This window comes from Bombus vancouverensis, chromosome 4 (assembly GCF_051014615.1).
Source record: "Bombus vancouverensis nearcticus chromosome 4, iyBomVanc1_principal, whole genome shotgun sequence".
NCBI lineage: Eukaryota > Metazoa > Arthropoda > Insecta > Hymenoptera > Apidae > Bombus > Bombus vancouverensis.
The window spans coordinates 6,726,602-6,743,319 of record NC_134914.1 but is presented as its reverse complement, the minus strand read 5'-3'; the positions used below and the strand labels follow the sequence as shown (position 1 = coordinate 6,743,319).

Sequence of the window (16,718 nt, the reverse complement as noted above, 5' to 3'; positions counted from 1 at the left end):
TGTCGTTCCAGGGGTCTTCGTCCCGAAAAGCATCGTTCCTGTGCCGCGAACAACCCCGAGTCGAGTCACGCAACTCCGTTCCCCACCACTCAGCCTCCGACGTTCTAACACACGCGTACACGTATACATACACGGACGTGCACGGAGTGGAAACAGTGCAAAGAAGCGTGGATACACAGCGTGAATGTGTGAGTGATAGACCGAAGCGGCGATTGCAGAGTGTGGAAGGGGCAGGATCGAGGATGCCAGTCTTCCCCGGGCCACGGATCTGGACGGCGTATTTTCTGCGATCCTTTTCGATCCTACAGATCCGCGATTTTTTATTCCTCGCGAGTCCCCTGGTTTGGCTTTCTTTGGTTTGATACTGAAACTTACTCGTTTGGAACGAGTTGTCGGGTCGTAGCGCGAGTTTTACTTTCAAAGTGTTGTGAAGGGACTTTGTGGACTATACACATATATAGGTTGACTACTGACATGTTTTTGTCAGTTTAGCACGTGTATTTGGTATATCAGCAGACTCTTTTTTTGGTTACTCGATGATTATGAAAATGAAGAGAGGAAGTTTGTGAGTTAAAAGGAAGTTCTGGACCAATTTCAGGAAAGATGAAGGTGAGTGGATTGAGATTTAACTCTGAAATGCTATCGTCGGATAGTAGGTGTCTAGCAATAGTTTAGACAACTTTGTTATCTAACGTTGTTAAGATTTATTTATTTCAGCCTTTTTAAATTTTGTGGTAACGAAAATTAGTTAAGAATACACGCATGCATTTAAATAATGTATGTATCACGATTTGAAGTAACACATATGTATACATGCTTACATACCTAGCTTCCTTTTGTTTGTCGATTATGAAAGATTAAATAAGATAGTGAAAAATTTTGTTCGATTCATTGACAGTAGGTAGATAAAGAAGATAAACGTAAGTCGAATATGTGAAATATATATAAGGTGTATAAACAGGTGTGAATCATTTGTTTAAGCGAAGCGATGCGCGGGTTTCGAAAGTTTTTCGATGTTTTATCGTTGTTTTATCGTTATGTTTTGTCAAAAAGCTTTCTTCAAAAATGATAGGTTATAACCAATCATAGTACCTAATGAAATACAATGTGAACATTGTTCGATATATTTTTGTTTACATTGTCAAAAGACATTAGAAACCTCTTTATCAATAAAAAGTTCTTGTTAAACACCTATATACCGAGTAGTAAAATATTGCAAATAACATTGAAAATAAATTTTCAAATTGTCTTTAAGTTATATCGAATCAGTAAAATCTGAAAAGAATAGCTTTTTGTAATTAAAAGAAATATCTTACGTCTCGTTATAAAATTCATTATTTTAATTCATCGAAACATTGCACTTCTATCCTTTGAATATAATTTTCATATAAAAAATCCAATTTAATATTCCAATGTAAAATTCACCTCGTTATAATTAAAACATATCCTACCAATTCATCAAAATTAATGATTCATTGAAACGTTTTATCTCAGTTCTTTAAATACTTTAAACTCCGTCATTGTTGTTGCACAACAATTACGATCCTGCACGTCAAACTCATAAACGTCACACCGAACGCACACAATGTCCTGGCAGCAAGTTTTTCTTAAAAACTGTTTCTGGAACGAAACGACGCGACGGCCATGATAATTTTGAAATATCGCGAAAAATTATTTACGATCGCCGGCGAAACTTATAAGGCCGATAAATCACTGGGAATGGTATACTCGCTCGTGCCATTAAACGTCCGTCCCGTGTAGCAAAGTGACGAATCGGATGTGTACGAGGATCGTCGATGTCCGGTAGTCGGTAGTGAGGCCCGTTTGACCTCTTCACCCTGACATTTCTCATTTTGTCAGCTCATCTCCGTCGTTTCGAAGTGTTGACGAATAAAAAATGAATACTATTATTCTTCTTAACTACTCGCTGATTGCATTCTTCGAGCATCGAGTCCACTTACGAACGATTGAGAAATTCTTTCTTCGTTTCTTTCAACGAAAATTCGATTCTTCTCTGGCGATAATTGAGTTAGAAAGCTACTTGCGAATTTTCGAATCACGATCGTGTGAAATATTTACATTTAAAGAACGATTTATAGGAATTAACCGATTTCGTTATGAGGATCTTCGATCGAAATTGATATGGATTTTTTTTTTTTAATATCTTATTATACGTACTATATCTTTTTGAATTTATACATAACTGCATTATTAGTAAATACACGTACGCGTACCGATAATTTGCAACGTTGAAATATCATCTACTATCTCAAGTTTCTCATTTGCACCTATCAAGCCTCGATCGCGCTTAATCATAAATTCCTATTATCATGTAATAAATGCAGCTCGATGATTTCGTTGTATAATAACGCTATCGAACGTCACATTATGAAATTGCAGTTCATTAATTCTATTGTTTAGAAACGAAACATTTTCACGCTTCGTCTATCAAATTAAATATCAATTCTCGAAAGTATTCGATATGCTAATAAAGATTACACAAATATCTATTCAATTTTCTTTGCCGTTGATTTTTCGTGAATGATCACTTGTCATCTCACACTGGCCCATTGTTTTAAACGCTATACACGCTATCGTCATAGCAACTTTCATTCTTGTTTATGCTTCGATATATATAGGTACTTTGTTATTCCACTCTCATTAAATTGTCACGTTTTAATAAACGATTCTTTCACAGAAAAACCAGGTAATTTTAATTTTTTCTTTATTGCTGTCATTAAATGCTAAACATGTATGTATAAGTAACGCGTTTTTTTACAATATCCTTCAAATTGTAAAAAAAAGTATGAACATTAGCTAACAACATGTTTAATCGCGTGCGATCTGCGCATTGGAAAATCAATGTGAAAACGAAAGAATAGGCAGGTTATATGTTTCGATGGCCGATTTACAATGACAACCCTAGTTTACAGGGATTCGCAGAAAAGCAACCGGTCGAAATTCAACAGGTAATTTACAACAGGTCAAACTTCGTCGTTTCTTCTCCAATATCTTGGGATCTTCCACGAAACTGAATTCGCTGAGTTCAGTGGTTTAAAAAATAATTTATAGAAAACGCAGGTATATTCACTTAGGTGTACAATCTCTGGCAGAAAGTTTCCGATCAGAAGAAATTTCTTAAAAACTTTCGTGTCTTCGAACTATAATTTTTATTATATGTTATTATATTTAATACATTTATTATACGTCATTATATGTGATAAAAAGCAATGGGAAATTAACGGGCACTTAATGCGAGTTATGAGTTAAGTTAAAAATAATCGAGTTTCTCCAGCAAGGAAATAGCCAGAGAAATGTCACAAAAATCATAGGATGTAGTCCAAGTATCATTAGCGATTTCAGAAAAGAAATGTGACGAAACGGAAAATGTATCTGAGAAAGATGAGTGGTCCTCGTGCAGTAACTAGTCGAAACGATAGAAAATTGCGTAAAATTGTGAAAAATTTTAGACGAGCAACTTTGAGAGAGATAAATCGGCACAGAACGTTTCCGACCGTATTGTCAAAAATCGTTTAAATGAGATGAGTTTTTCATTTCAAAAAGCTAAGACATGTAGCGGCACATGAGTCAGAGGACATTCCAAATCATGTTGTTTTGCCTCGGAGTATCAAGACCGTCAGATTACAAGTAATGTAAGAACAAATGAACTCTGGGCAAAACAATGTCGCCGCTACATGCAACGGTCGAATGAAGACGAATATAATATATGAGTATAAATAAACAGACTCGATCGCGTGCGACACAGTATCGAACGGTTCATATCGAGTATCAACGAGTATTAACGAGCATCTCCAAGTATCTACGCGACGAACAATAACGAGTATTTATTCCGAGTTTTATATTGTATCAACGACTCACTGTACGCATATTTATTTATTTCAAATATACTTGACGTATTGCGACAGCAATATTTCGCCTTCATTATTTCGCGATACCGATTCACGACAAATTCTCCACAGACAAAACAACTCATAACAAAAAAGCATAAAAGAGAACGCGTACAATGATGTAAGAAACATCTAAAGTGGACAGTGGAGGATTGGAAGATAGTAGTAAAGTAACAGCTAAGTAATAAAAGACTGTTTACGCGGTAACAGCATCGAAACAATGAAATGGCCAGCGAACAGTCCAGATGTAAATCCGAATATTGAAAAGACTGATTCGCGAGAAAAGGCCTTAGAATAGAGAAGAACCTCGTCAGGCTATCTGACTATCGTGGGAAGAAATTCCCCGCACAGATTGTAAATATCTCGTTAATTCAATGCCACAATGCGTCAAAGTAATAATACGTTCACATGGAAATATACCAAAATAATAATACCTACGAATATTTAAATTAACAAATCGGATCGGTAACTGTTTTCCGTGTAATATTTTGTTCTTCATCTCGCTTCTTTTTCGTAATAAATGGAAGTTTGTGTTAGTTTATTATCATTTAAGTATTTCACGTTAAACTTCTTTTCAATTTCCCATTATTTGGGTATTTGTATTAGGTCGTTCGAAAAGTTTCTTTCGTTTTATAAGGAAATGGTGGATGCATAACATTTTCCGTTTTATATTATTTTATCGAATTACGTATGATCCATTTTGTTCTATCAAAATAAAGATCACAACGTTCGACAGATTAAGTTTCACGTTTGTATAAAGATGCATCGTTGTAAAAGACGTGTTTGTAAAAGAAAGACTCTTTTCGGACGACCTCATACGACAGCATTTTGTAGTTCTGACACACGGATGTTTTTAACAAATTTCGTATTAATACGTTCGATGCAAAAACTTTTTGCCAGTATTTCTTGATATCTTCCTTCTTGCATTTCTTATAAATCCGCAACGATTCGTTTATGCTTTCCATAAATTTAAAAAGCTCTTCAACTGTAAAATTAAGGGTTCGATTAAAAGATTGGAAATATTGTTATCTAGCCACGTGATCTTTCATCGAAGCAATCGCGTTATTATCATTTCTTAGGCTGAACATCTTCGTACAACTGTATTTCTTCGAATGTTCTACCAAAGTAAATTGCTCAAAGGCGTTTAAAATCTCCACGAAGCAAGGACAATCGAAAATATCACTAAATTTAGGAGCAAAATCTGCTAGATTTGAATTGAAGATTATATTTTCTATTTAATCACGCGATCTTCCGGTTATTTCATCGAGATAATTGCGCCAGTAAATCCGTGATCCGCGACACGGCGTATTAATCGACACGGTGTTACGTTCGAAGAGAAACGTAGCTCTCTTTCCGAGGGAAGATCGAAATGCCAGAAGGTATAAATCACAGGTGGGAAGTTCAACTTTGCCTTCGGCAGATCATAAATCAATGACCGTCCAGTTAAACGTGAAATGATTACTGGCCGACGGGAGAAGTTACGACAAGGAGGGAAAGGACAGAGAGAGGAAGATGAAATGAAAAAGACGTGTTCGTGTAGCGTCTTCGAAATTGGCTGTCGTCGATGTTGTCTTTCTTGAGGTATCCGTTGTGCAATATCCCTGTTCTTTATATGTTTCGCGTTTTCACGGCGATTCACGTTATATTTTCGTTCGTTTGTGTGTTTAGTTCGCGCGTTTAAACCGGCGAATTCAATTTGAAGCCGACGAATAAGAATTGTTTACGACGGAGGGTGAATTCTTTTGAAATATTTTTCTTTCACATCGCTTATTTTTCGATCGAGGAAACGCACTTTTAACGTTCTCGAAAAATCTTCGCTCGTTCTAATTCTGCCGCGTTCTTTCCGTCGTTATCGTGTTTTTCTGACGTTAAAAAGTATTTCAAGTTTAAGCAAAATATGAAAGAACTGTTCTTGATATATATGTACATGAGTTTTCGCACCAATCTTTTGTCCAGTATATTCGCCAAATAAATAAGCGTGAGATTGAAGTATAAAAATGATAAAAATTTAAGGATCACAGCAGGGCGAAATAAACGTTTAATAAATTGAAATTTTTAATTTCCCGAAGGTTGATAGAACAGTTTTTCCATATTAATGTACGAATAAAGCAGTAAAGAGAAGAAGTACGTGGTAAACGCAATAAATCGAAGAATATAATGTAATTAACTCATTGATTGCACGCTGTGGGGAACAATAACCTTTGTGCATTACTCGTGTACCAATTAATATAATCAAGTCAAGACTCGCTGTTCCAATGTACTCACTTATACATAATACACGCACGTGTGAATACACAGGTGGATTCATGAGCACGTGTGCCGCGACATCGATAAGAAAAAAATTGCATACAGATCAGATACGCGTTATCTTTGCGTTTATCTCTCTACGCACTCACAATGACAACCTTTCCCCCCCCCTCTCTCTCTCTCTCTCTCTCTCTTCGTTGCACCTACTTATTTGTCTCTTTGTGTTAACCAAACCTCTAACAACACGATGGGACTGAAAAGAAAAAAAAAGAGGAAAAAAACTAACCAGCTGCATCGTGTCGTTCGAGTGTCAATTAATCGAGCTCGAAACTCTACCACGGGTTTGTTTCAAGCGGTTCTTGACTAATGAACGACGACTTGTTAAAGAATGAATGCATTTTAATCGATGACTACCATTTGCTATTAAAGATCGAATAGAACGATAATTTAATGTAACTTTTTCATATTTCCCTAGATTCCTCGTTTCAACTATAAAATATAATTAACTTTCGAGAGATTATAAAAATTATACGCACTTTATGTTGACACACCCCATCCTGAAGAATCAACTGGAAGTTAAAAGAAAAAGAAAAAAAAGACAACTTGAAAATTAGTAAAATCTCCTGCGTTACGCATTCAATTAAAAGGAAGCTGCGCAGCTACGATCTTTAGGGGCGTGCGTATCGCTTAAATCTCACCATCCACAATGAACAAATTTGCGCCTACCTAAAGGTCGTTTCGCGTGTACGCACGTTTGATACACGATGTGTGCGTAGTCATGCGAATCGTTGAGGCCGGTCGTTGAGGAACGAAGGGATCATGCCCAAGAGCGGCATCATTTATCAGCCGGCGGCCGTCCGCTCGTTTATTATTTCACTTTGCCGAGTATTAATTGAGATTTGGAGCCCGCAGCCAGCCTTTCCGTACCTCCACACCCGGAAACGATCGTCTTATACTATGTGTTTAGCGATGGCCTCAAGTACGTCGCAAGTAGATTCGAATATTCAACGATTATTCAGTTTCCTAGGTTGGATGTCTCAACAAGAATGGTACATTTGGCAAGCGAGCGATTCTACGTAAAAGAACAAATCGAAAATATCGAATAAAATTTCTTCATACGACGCATCATTCTTGAGAAAATCGGCTTTGAGAATATAGTTACAAATGTAATTAAAATATAGGTTGAAACGAAGATGAAATATTTGGCAAGTACGACGAATGAAATATTATATCCATCTATCAAAACATGAAGAGAACATCCAGTATTCGATTCGGTTTGGCGCTTAATCCCATCGCTAATGATGTTTTTTTCTCGTACGACACGTTGACGCTTTATGAATCGATCGATCGTGCTGGTTTCGCTAGCTGACAAATTCTAACGCGAGACTCTCTTCTAATAACGTTAATACCGTGGCTCGTGTTCTTTTCCATCGACTCCGGTATTCCATGTAAAATGTTCGTTTTAATGCCTTGGCATTAAATTCACGATGACATTAGGTAGAGACTTGTAGCATCTGCTTGAAAGGTTTATCGAAGGAAGGTTGTATGCGATGGGTTTTCTTTTTGTACAGGATGCTTTAGAGTTGCTGTTCAGAGCTTTAAAGGGTGTAAACTAGTACAATGTAAAGACAGATTGTAAAGTATTTGTAAAAGTCAATAAATTACCTATCATGTAAATTACACTAATAATTTCTCTCGAATTAATTTCACAACAATCTCGTTTCAGGCTGAAATCTTCCTAATTGTTCTTAAAATTATCGTCGACAATGAAATCTTCGATCATCTAAATAACTATAAAAAACTATATAACTAAATAAGTATAACTAATAAAGTAAAACGAATAAAATTGCAGACGGAAATCGAGACGGAGCCAGATTGCACGGACAGCATCCTTTGTTCGAACAACAACAACAACAACAACGTGAACACCAATAACAACAACGTAACCAGCATAAAGAAAGCTGCTACTAATATCAACAACAACGACAGTCACGATGGAATGGAAATGGACTGTGGCGGTTGCGGGGAAAGCGTTCGCGAGCGGACTGTCCTCTGCGTAGGGGGTCGTACCTGGCATTCCAGATGTCTGAAATGTTGCGCCTGTGCGAGGCCTCTGCACGATCAGCACTCCTGTTTTCTTCGAGGGATGAGGCTCTACTGCAGGCACGACTACGCCTTGTAAGTACAACTCGTTTCTATTTCTAAGGTCAGTGGAGCTCGTTGTCCAAGTTTAACCATCGTAATTTTTTGCATCAGTGGGGAACATAGTTTGTTTGGTTAGGTTAGCTGATTTATGTGACTGAAGGTACACTACAAAAGGTATTTTCACATCGCTGTATTCATTATAACACTTACGTACTAATTTTAGGTCTAATTTTAGTACTAAAGTTAGGTCTAAGCATATTAAAGTTCGTGTTATTGAAACTTGATGAAATCATTGAGAAATAAGGATACGTAGCTAGCCACTGTTTGTCATAATTACAATACGAAGACAAAGTAAACAATTTGTCCCTTAAACAAGCATAAAGGGATCGAAAGCCACTGGGATCATTTTAGCGAGTCACTCGTTCGTAATACAGAACGACCCTTCGAAATCTATCTCAAGGGACTTGTTCATAAAATCCTTTGAAAGTAGCTGCTCGACAGGGTGCCCGAGATATCTGTTATACGAATGTCAGCGTATTCCGCGAGAAGCGTTTCGTAAGTCGAACAAACGGTCATTCTTTCCAGGTGTTCACGAGTGGTAGTCGAGAAACGTCCTCTTAAGCTTTGGCTTTGCTCACCGGTTACGTATCAGTGGGGTGTCTGTTCTTCGATCAGCTGGAATATTATTGGATTCATCGGTAATCCTTCGTGTCGCTTCTGGATCGCGGGCTAACTGTCCCTTCTGGTTGATTATAGATCGCGGCCGAATGATGGAACGCTTTCGTTTGATGAATTGCTTTTTTGATTATGCAAATCTTACACTCTTATGAGCACGATTAAAGAAACAGAACTTAAACACCTTAGTTATCTTTTATTAGAGAAATATTAAACTTACTAAAACTTATAATTAAAACTTATAATGAATAGGTACTGTAAGTGCCTTGTGCATTTTGTATATTTTTGCATTTTACGCGTTTTTCTACCTCTACATTTCGCGTAAATGCGTAAAAAATCCGCAGTCTACTGATTAAATATCTTATCGCTATTTTTCTGCGATTAAGCGACTTAAGCCTTAGTCTTTATAGTCCTCAATGATACCAGTTAAGAGTTGAACGTATCAATCGGGAAAGTGGAAAAAAGCACGATTATAATGATTTAGCTAAAATCTGTCTGTCTTTGGAGTCACGTGGCCGTCACGTGGGTGCAGATATTCCCGCAGATGAACAGATATCCTTACGCGAGTATTCGACATAGGGTCGAGAGAGATTCACCATTGGGTGATTAATGTCTTCCGATGTAACCTTCTTCTTCTTGGTTCTTCTCCTCTTCTTCTTACTTCTCTTTTCTTTTACTTTCTTCTTCTTCTTCTTCGTCTTCTTCTTCTTCTTCTTTGGACCTCACGCGTACAGTCGGCTATTCACGTCATATACGTGTACCACGCATGCTCACGCGCGAGCTGCGAGTCACGATGTGACGTTGAAGCCGGGCTTCGATGCCCGCTACGAATAAAGGACATCTCATCTGACGTTTTCTTGCGGTTACAAGTCCCTGGAGACGAAAAGAAAAGACGCCGGTTTTGACCCGGGCCGTATACGAATATTCGCAATGGCGAATCTTTTCAATCGATGGATTTTTTTATACGATCTTCAAGCGAATCAAAAAATGTACGTGTGTATCTGGTGTGATTTAAATTCCTACAATGGGTTTTGTTTAACAATTGTATATTGACTAGATCTTTTAAATAGATTATTAGCGAGAATATTATAGTAGACGGTTAATAAACGCATTATATTTAATTTGTATTAGATTCCATATGACAATAATATAAAACCTTCACAGATGAAAAGTATGTAAGAACTAAATGTAAAAGTATAAAATATAGAAAATCAGTGCGGATTTTTATGTATTTACGGGAAATTTATAAGTACGAAGGTGTACAAAGTATAATACTCTTTATAATACATGGCAAGCAAAACAAGTCTCTGCTTCGTTTCCATCTGTTTAATCTTTATAGAAATGTAACTTTGTATAAAAATCCGTAAACTAGCGATAAGATATGCAACGAGGATGGATTTAAATATAGAACAAGTATGTAGTATAATTATGTATTTCTATATAACTGAAAGTAAAAGATATTTCAAAGATAGCTACGTAAAAGAGGGCAGAACGTCCTCATCGTTGCAGATTGCTTGAAATTATCGTCTCCTCGGCATGTTTAGGAAATCGTCGAAATCGCAGTAGCAGAAATGTAGATTACCCCCGGGCTTGCAAGCGTCGTGTCTCGAATCGTTCTCAGGAGGGCGTAGGCATTCGCATTTAAGTGCCATTAAGGCAGAAACGATAAGGTCGTGATTAAAGCGGCGACCGATTCCCTGTCGCGCAGCATCGGCCACACTGAATTAAGAGAACCGGAATTTCGACGCTGGCATGGCTAATAGAGCGATTTCTGGTTCATCCTGCTCCTTCCATTCTTTCTCTTTCTTTCTTTTTTTTTTTCTTTTAATTTTGTTTATTCTTGCCTGAGAAACGACACGAGGAAAAGGATCGTGGAAGGAGAATAACGTCGGCGAATATTTATTAATTTAAAAGACACCCGTCCCCTGCTTGAAAAGCACCGACACACGAGGGTGGACCAAAGAGAGGGAATCACAGCTAGCTGCCTTACGAGGCGAATTCCTTAGACTTTAGATGGAACACTGGCAGTTCTTGCTGGTGACTCGGCAGCCACGCACACGCGTGCCTGTTTTTGTATTCTCCAGAGAAAAATATGGGCAACCCGTACAGAACTGTATACTTACGGCTCTAGGTCTATTACTTTGTTAATTTATAAAGCAATTTGTGCAATCAAAATCATATTTCAGATTTGGAACCTCCACGATCATTAGATAACATAATTCGTGGTTCTTCGAGTTTTGATATGACGAATAAAATTTAAATACAGGCACGATACAAACAAGACGAAACTTCCAAACAATTCTCTCTGATCTCCTATAAGTCACAATATAATACAATTAAAATACTAGATACGTAATTCAGTAATAACAAAATTATCTTAAATCTAAAGAATTCCAATTTTTCGTACTAAAATTTCTCCATTCATACTCTATAAACGTTACTATATGGCTTGTTCCTATTACCAAAAACGATAATTCAAGCGTAAAATATCGCCAACGTAATAATTTATCACAGGGCCGATTTATATCTTAAAAGATATCGAAGATCGCGATCGAGATCTGGCTTCGTAGCGCGAGAATCGAATGCAGTCGAATGAGGATCGGAGGTATAAGGGGGGGACTATGAATTCTCTACTGTGCAGAGGTCGGATAGCGGCCGACTTAATCCCCCGTTGACTTATAGGGCCCGCCTATGTGGAAGAACAAATGAATAAATTAGGGCGGGGTCGTTTGGTAGCCGATGTACGGCCCTGAAGATTTATTGACACCCAATACCAGTTCCTCTGGTCTGGTTACACGCTGCTTCTGACCGTCTCTTATTTCGCTCTGATCCGACGTAAACGCGCCGGAAAAGGAAAGGGGTGGCGCCACTATTTATGCTAATGACACCTCAAACTTTCACCGGACCTTCAAGCTCAAAGAGATCGCGTCAAATGATTTATTTTAAACTATATGAATCTTCCTTCGTTTCTTCTTTTTATCGTGAATTTTATTCAGTAATTGTCAGTAATGTTAAAGTAATTACAAAAACAAATGTATATTTTATTTGCAAGAATCGACCAATAACGATAATAAAATGATCATGATAAGTAGGTACACGTTATGAAGTTCTAGGCGAAGCTTTCAGAGGTTTAAAAAGATACTCAGGATCAGGTATAGATGTCTCGTCAAGAATGAATAGATACTTGCGTGCTTCTAGGCGTGCCTTGTGCGCGATCACCATAACCAATAATACCCGAAAATACCATGGATGCGACGGTGACGATGCGATTCGTGAACCGACTAATCCTTTCGTGGCTTACCATATTTTTCCATACAATAACCAACCTTTCGGTCGATCCACAATTCTTCTTTTTCACTTATGCTACTTATATTTTTTCTCTTTGTTGTTACAACAAAGTTATTCTTCGTTGCGAACAACAAGTTACCTGTGGAGCTTAGAAGTTCTGTTTCCTTGTAGAATTATTTCCTATATAGCTATTGAGTATCATTAAGTTCGACTCGGTGAACTTAGACGAAGACAAGAAATCTAAGAGGGAAATTAATAAATTCCATAGATTCTATCAAATTCACTTCTGCATCACACACCTAAGTAATAAAAATCCGTGGTGTACCTATCATCGTGGCAGATCTCGTTAAAAGACGAGCGTATCGTTTCCTCGTAAGAGCCATCCACAAATCGCTTATATCTCTCCTTTTAAACGCAACACTCGTAAGATCGTGACCCGTTTCCTGGTGTTGGGCGGCTAAAATTCAAAGGGTTAGAGTCATTTGTAGGGCGAGGGAAGCCGCGGGACTGAGACGTCCAGATAATCTCGACGTAATCTACCGGGCGAATCGCGAGAGGTCGAGCGACCCTTAAACCACGCTGCTGACGCGCTCTAAAGGACATCGAGTGGCGGAGTAGTATGTTAATGAGGACAGGACCATCGGATTCTCGTACACGGAGGTCCTGAATGAACCTGCAGCTTCGACCAAAATAGCACCTTCATCCTCCTCCTCTTTCATTCTTGTCTTCTCCTCGTCCAATTCTTCCTTTCTACGAAATTTAAATAAACTTTCTTGATCGTCGATCAAGCGTTAATCTAATACAGAAACAAGCGTATCGCGACAATTTCGGTGCATGCTCGTGCGTAAACAGGAAAGATCTCGAAGAACAAACAAATCTTAAGTTAATAATAAACCTCAGCTCTTGGATTAACAGTAGAATTTTTTCCTTCTCAACATTTGGAAGAAGGTGGAAGAAGGTACAGGAATCTTGAATGTACGATAAAAATCCCTCTTTCTCGACATTTCAGAACCTTTGGTGCAAAATGTGCGAAGTGTGGTCGAAGCGTAGGTGCGGGTGACTGGGTGAGAAGAGCCAGGGAAAGGGTGTATCACTTGGCTTGTTTCGCCTGCGACGCCTGTTCTCGTCAGCTGTCGACGGGGGAGCAATTCGCCCTGCTGGATGCCCGATTGCTCTGCAAGGCTCACTATCTCGACGTTGTCGAAGGAAACAATACCTCATCCTCGGAAGATTGCGACTCCGAGCACGGCGGCAAAGGGAGCAAGACGAAGAGGGTCAGGACCACTTTCACGGAGGAGCAACTCTCTGTTTTGCAAGCGAACTTTCAGTTAGACAGTAATCCCGATGGCCAGGATCTTGAAAGAATAGCTCACGTTACGGGACTGAGCAAACGAGTGACGCAAGTCTGGTTTCAGAACTCGAGGGCCAGGCAGAAGAAACACAGTGGAAAGATCAAAACGCAAAGTAAGTACATTTGTTGTTTGAAAATGTTGCAATTCCTAGTAAAATATAAAATAAAGTAAATAGAAAAATATAAACGATAAATTAAAATAGAAAATACAAAATGTACGTGGATACCTCTGCATATCGATAATGAATTACAGGAAGAAAATACGAAAATACGAGGGGGCAATTAGTATCGCCATGATTTATGCTTCCTTGTTTATTGAACTTAATCAAGTCTATAGAATTAATGTACGAGTTAATATGAAACGATATTACAGACATTTCGTAATTTGAACTTTAGATTCGTGCATTAACGTACCAACTATCTAAACAGTTAGTACCATTATTTGGATCGAAAAAGACGAAATATAATATACACGTAGGATCTCTTTTACTAAAAATCTGAAACTTTTTCTTTCTCTTCTTATAGCTATTCTATATTCTCATTCCTAAAGAATAATTCATTTCCTATCTAGTGCACCATTCACCACCAATGCAACATCATCCAGGTGATTTGTACCCAACCAGTGTAAACATGGTAGGTGCCTATTTAGGGGGGTATCAAGGCGGCAGCGCAGGAAGCGAAAGTCCTGGCAGTCCATTGACACCACTCACTCCTTTAACACCTCTAACCCCGACAACGCCCAATCACCTTCAAGCCCAGTTCTGTCATCAAACGGGTTAACTTTATTTAGTAACGATGTCCAATACCGGTGATCATTGCTTTCGAATTTTACCTTCGTCGATCGTTTCCAAGTCTAATATTGTTTGCAATGGAAAATTTAGCGTTCGAATTTAGAAGAACATCGATCTATTAGAGAGGAAGAAATTATAAAATTCTAGGATTTCGAAGAGGGTACATTAATTCATTCGAAAGTTTTGATACATGTAATTCTATAGTTAGGTACTTAAGTGTAATATAAATTTAGCATACATTTTTTCATAGATTTATGAGAATTTGGAATATAGTAAAACCTCGATTATCATTAAGGAAATACTTAATTATTCGAACATCGATCGATTAAAAATTTGCATATGGTCTCCTCTAGGGAAAATTGTAAAATAAAAATATGGTCAAGGTTTTACTTAAAAAGATTATTTAAAACGAACCCTCTTTGAATTCTAGAACGCTTAAGGATAAGTTTTAAATAATTGAGATATTCTCTGTCTTTTTTTGTACATACCCAAGACGAATTGTTTCAAACAAAACAAGAAGTAAAAGTGATATTACGAATAGGTTAATATTCTATAGTGAGGATTCTAGTATACGAATAGAGAAAACACGCTATCATTATTTATTCTGATTCGATTGCAATAGTTCGTAACTTGTATTTGCATTTTACAATTAGTCTACTTAACTATTTTACTTGGCAAGAGTGCAATGAAACGAAAAGTAGAATTACAATTTTAATAGTGTTTGTAAAAAAGGTCTCGTTTTTCATAATTAATAATTATTTTATAAATTTGATTTGTCACGAGATAGATTTTTAAATTTTCAATTTGAAAAAAATCGGAATAATTCTATAACATTAATTTCATTCAAATTTCGCTAATATTATTATTCGTTATTTTTTCAATTTAACATCAACAGTTTGCAACAGTATCAAACCAATGATTACAAAACGAGTAATTTTTAATAACATTGACACGGCTCATTAGTATTATTTAAATTCTCGCTATACGCGTGTCCTATGAAGTATTTTATTTTTAATATAAGATTGTACATAGATGTATTCTGTAGCTTTTGTATATAAATTTCAAGGAAATCATGCATGAATATTTGATATCGCTCCCAATGTTGTACACACATTATCGCAATACTGTAAACCGTACTGTTAATAATAAAAATGTCTTTTACTGTTAACACGTGTTATTGCTTTCAAGCCTGAAGCCCTTGTGTTTCTATCATACGGTGTCTTATCTATATCAATACTGTGCCTTTTCTATTATATCCTCTCCCAACTTTATCAAATTAAAAAAAAAATCGCAACAGAAAAAAAATAATGCTTATAAAAAAAGCTTAAAAACCCAAGACTCCCAAAATTGCTGAGTTTGTTAAAAAGTCAAAAAATAAAGAAACGAAAGAAAGTTAATAAAGTTCAAAGATACACACTCATAGGATGGGGAATAAACACGGAAACAAAGAAATATGTGCAACATTTTATATTGTATATATACTTAGTTTACAATATTTACATCACAGTACATGTGTGTCGTGTGTATATTAAATAATGATCCTTTTACGGTTACACAATTAATTATCTAAACACTGTAAAAGATACTTTCATTCGGAACATTGCTTTCTGATGTACCCCGGGATACCAGAGACTCGAGTGAACAGGAAACGAGGCTTCGGTAAGTTGGCGGGGACACCGGACGATTCGAATTTCTCGTTTACGCTAATCGTATACTCGATCTTATAGGTACGTTTTATTAAAACGACAGCCTGATTACATCAGGTTATTCCGCGGATCAATCGAAGTGAGGACAACTATCGTTCTATTCTTTCAAAAAGAAGGAAAATTACATTTATCGCTTCTTTAGGGCCGTGAAGGGCATCCGTTACTTGTAATCGAAGTTCATAAATCAACTTTAACTTGTCAACCGGGGCAAACGCGTTAAATCGTCACTTGCATTTCCAATCTGTTAGAAATAATCATTCTTTTACTTATAAATCTTCGATATTTTAATTATAAATTATGTTTAGTAATATCGTTAAATGTTGTATTTATATTTGGAAGAATTTGGAGGAATTTATTTCACGAGAAATTTTACGAATATAGAAAATACCTGGTTAACGGATGATTCGGTTAACAAGTTAAGACACACGATTAATCCTTTCCATTTGCAATATCGCAAATTATCATAAATTAATTACTATACAACGAACGTGACGTTGACGCTGAAAGAAGATACGGAAAGGATTAATCTCATTCTCGCGTTACGAGTTGATCTTCACCTATCAATCGCTACGGAAATATTCGCAACTCACTTCCACGTTTGTGCACG

At 37.1% G+C, this 16,718-nt stretch overlaps 1 protein-coding gene across 1 annotated transcript; it reads left to right on the top strand.

Annotated features, from left to right (window-relative positions):
• The first annotated feature begins 332 nt into the window (after nt 1-332).
• LOC117156834 (LIM/homeobox protein Awh) lies at nt 333-15,651 on the top strand. The gene is made up of 4 exons (XM_076617795.1): nt 333-609; nt 8,008-8,333; nt 13,273-13,727; nt 14,186-15,651. The coding sequence occupies exons 1-4, from the start codon at nt 604-606 to the stop codon at nt 14,392-14,394; spliced, it is 996 nt and encodes a 331-aa protein (XP_076473910.1). The 5' UTR covers nt 333-603; the 3' UTR covers nt 14,395-15,651.
• Nucleotides 15,652-16,718: the final 1,067 nt, after the last annotated feature.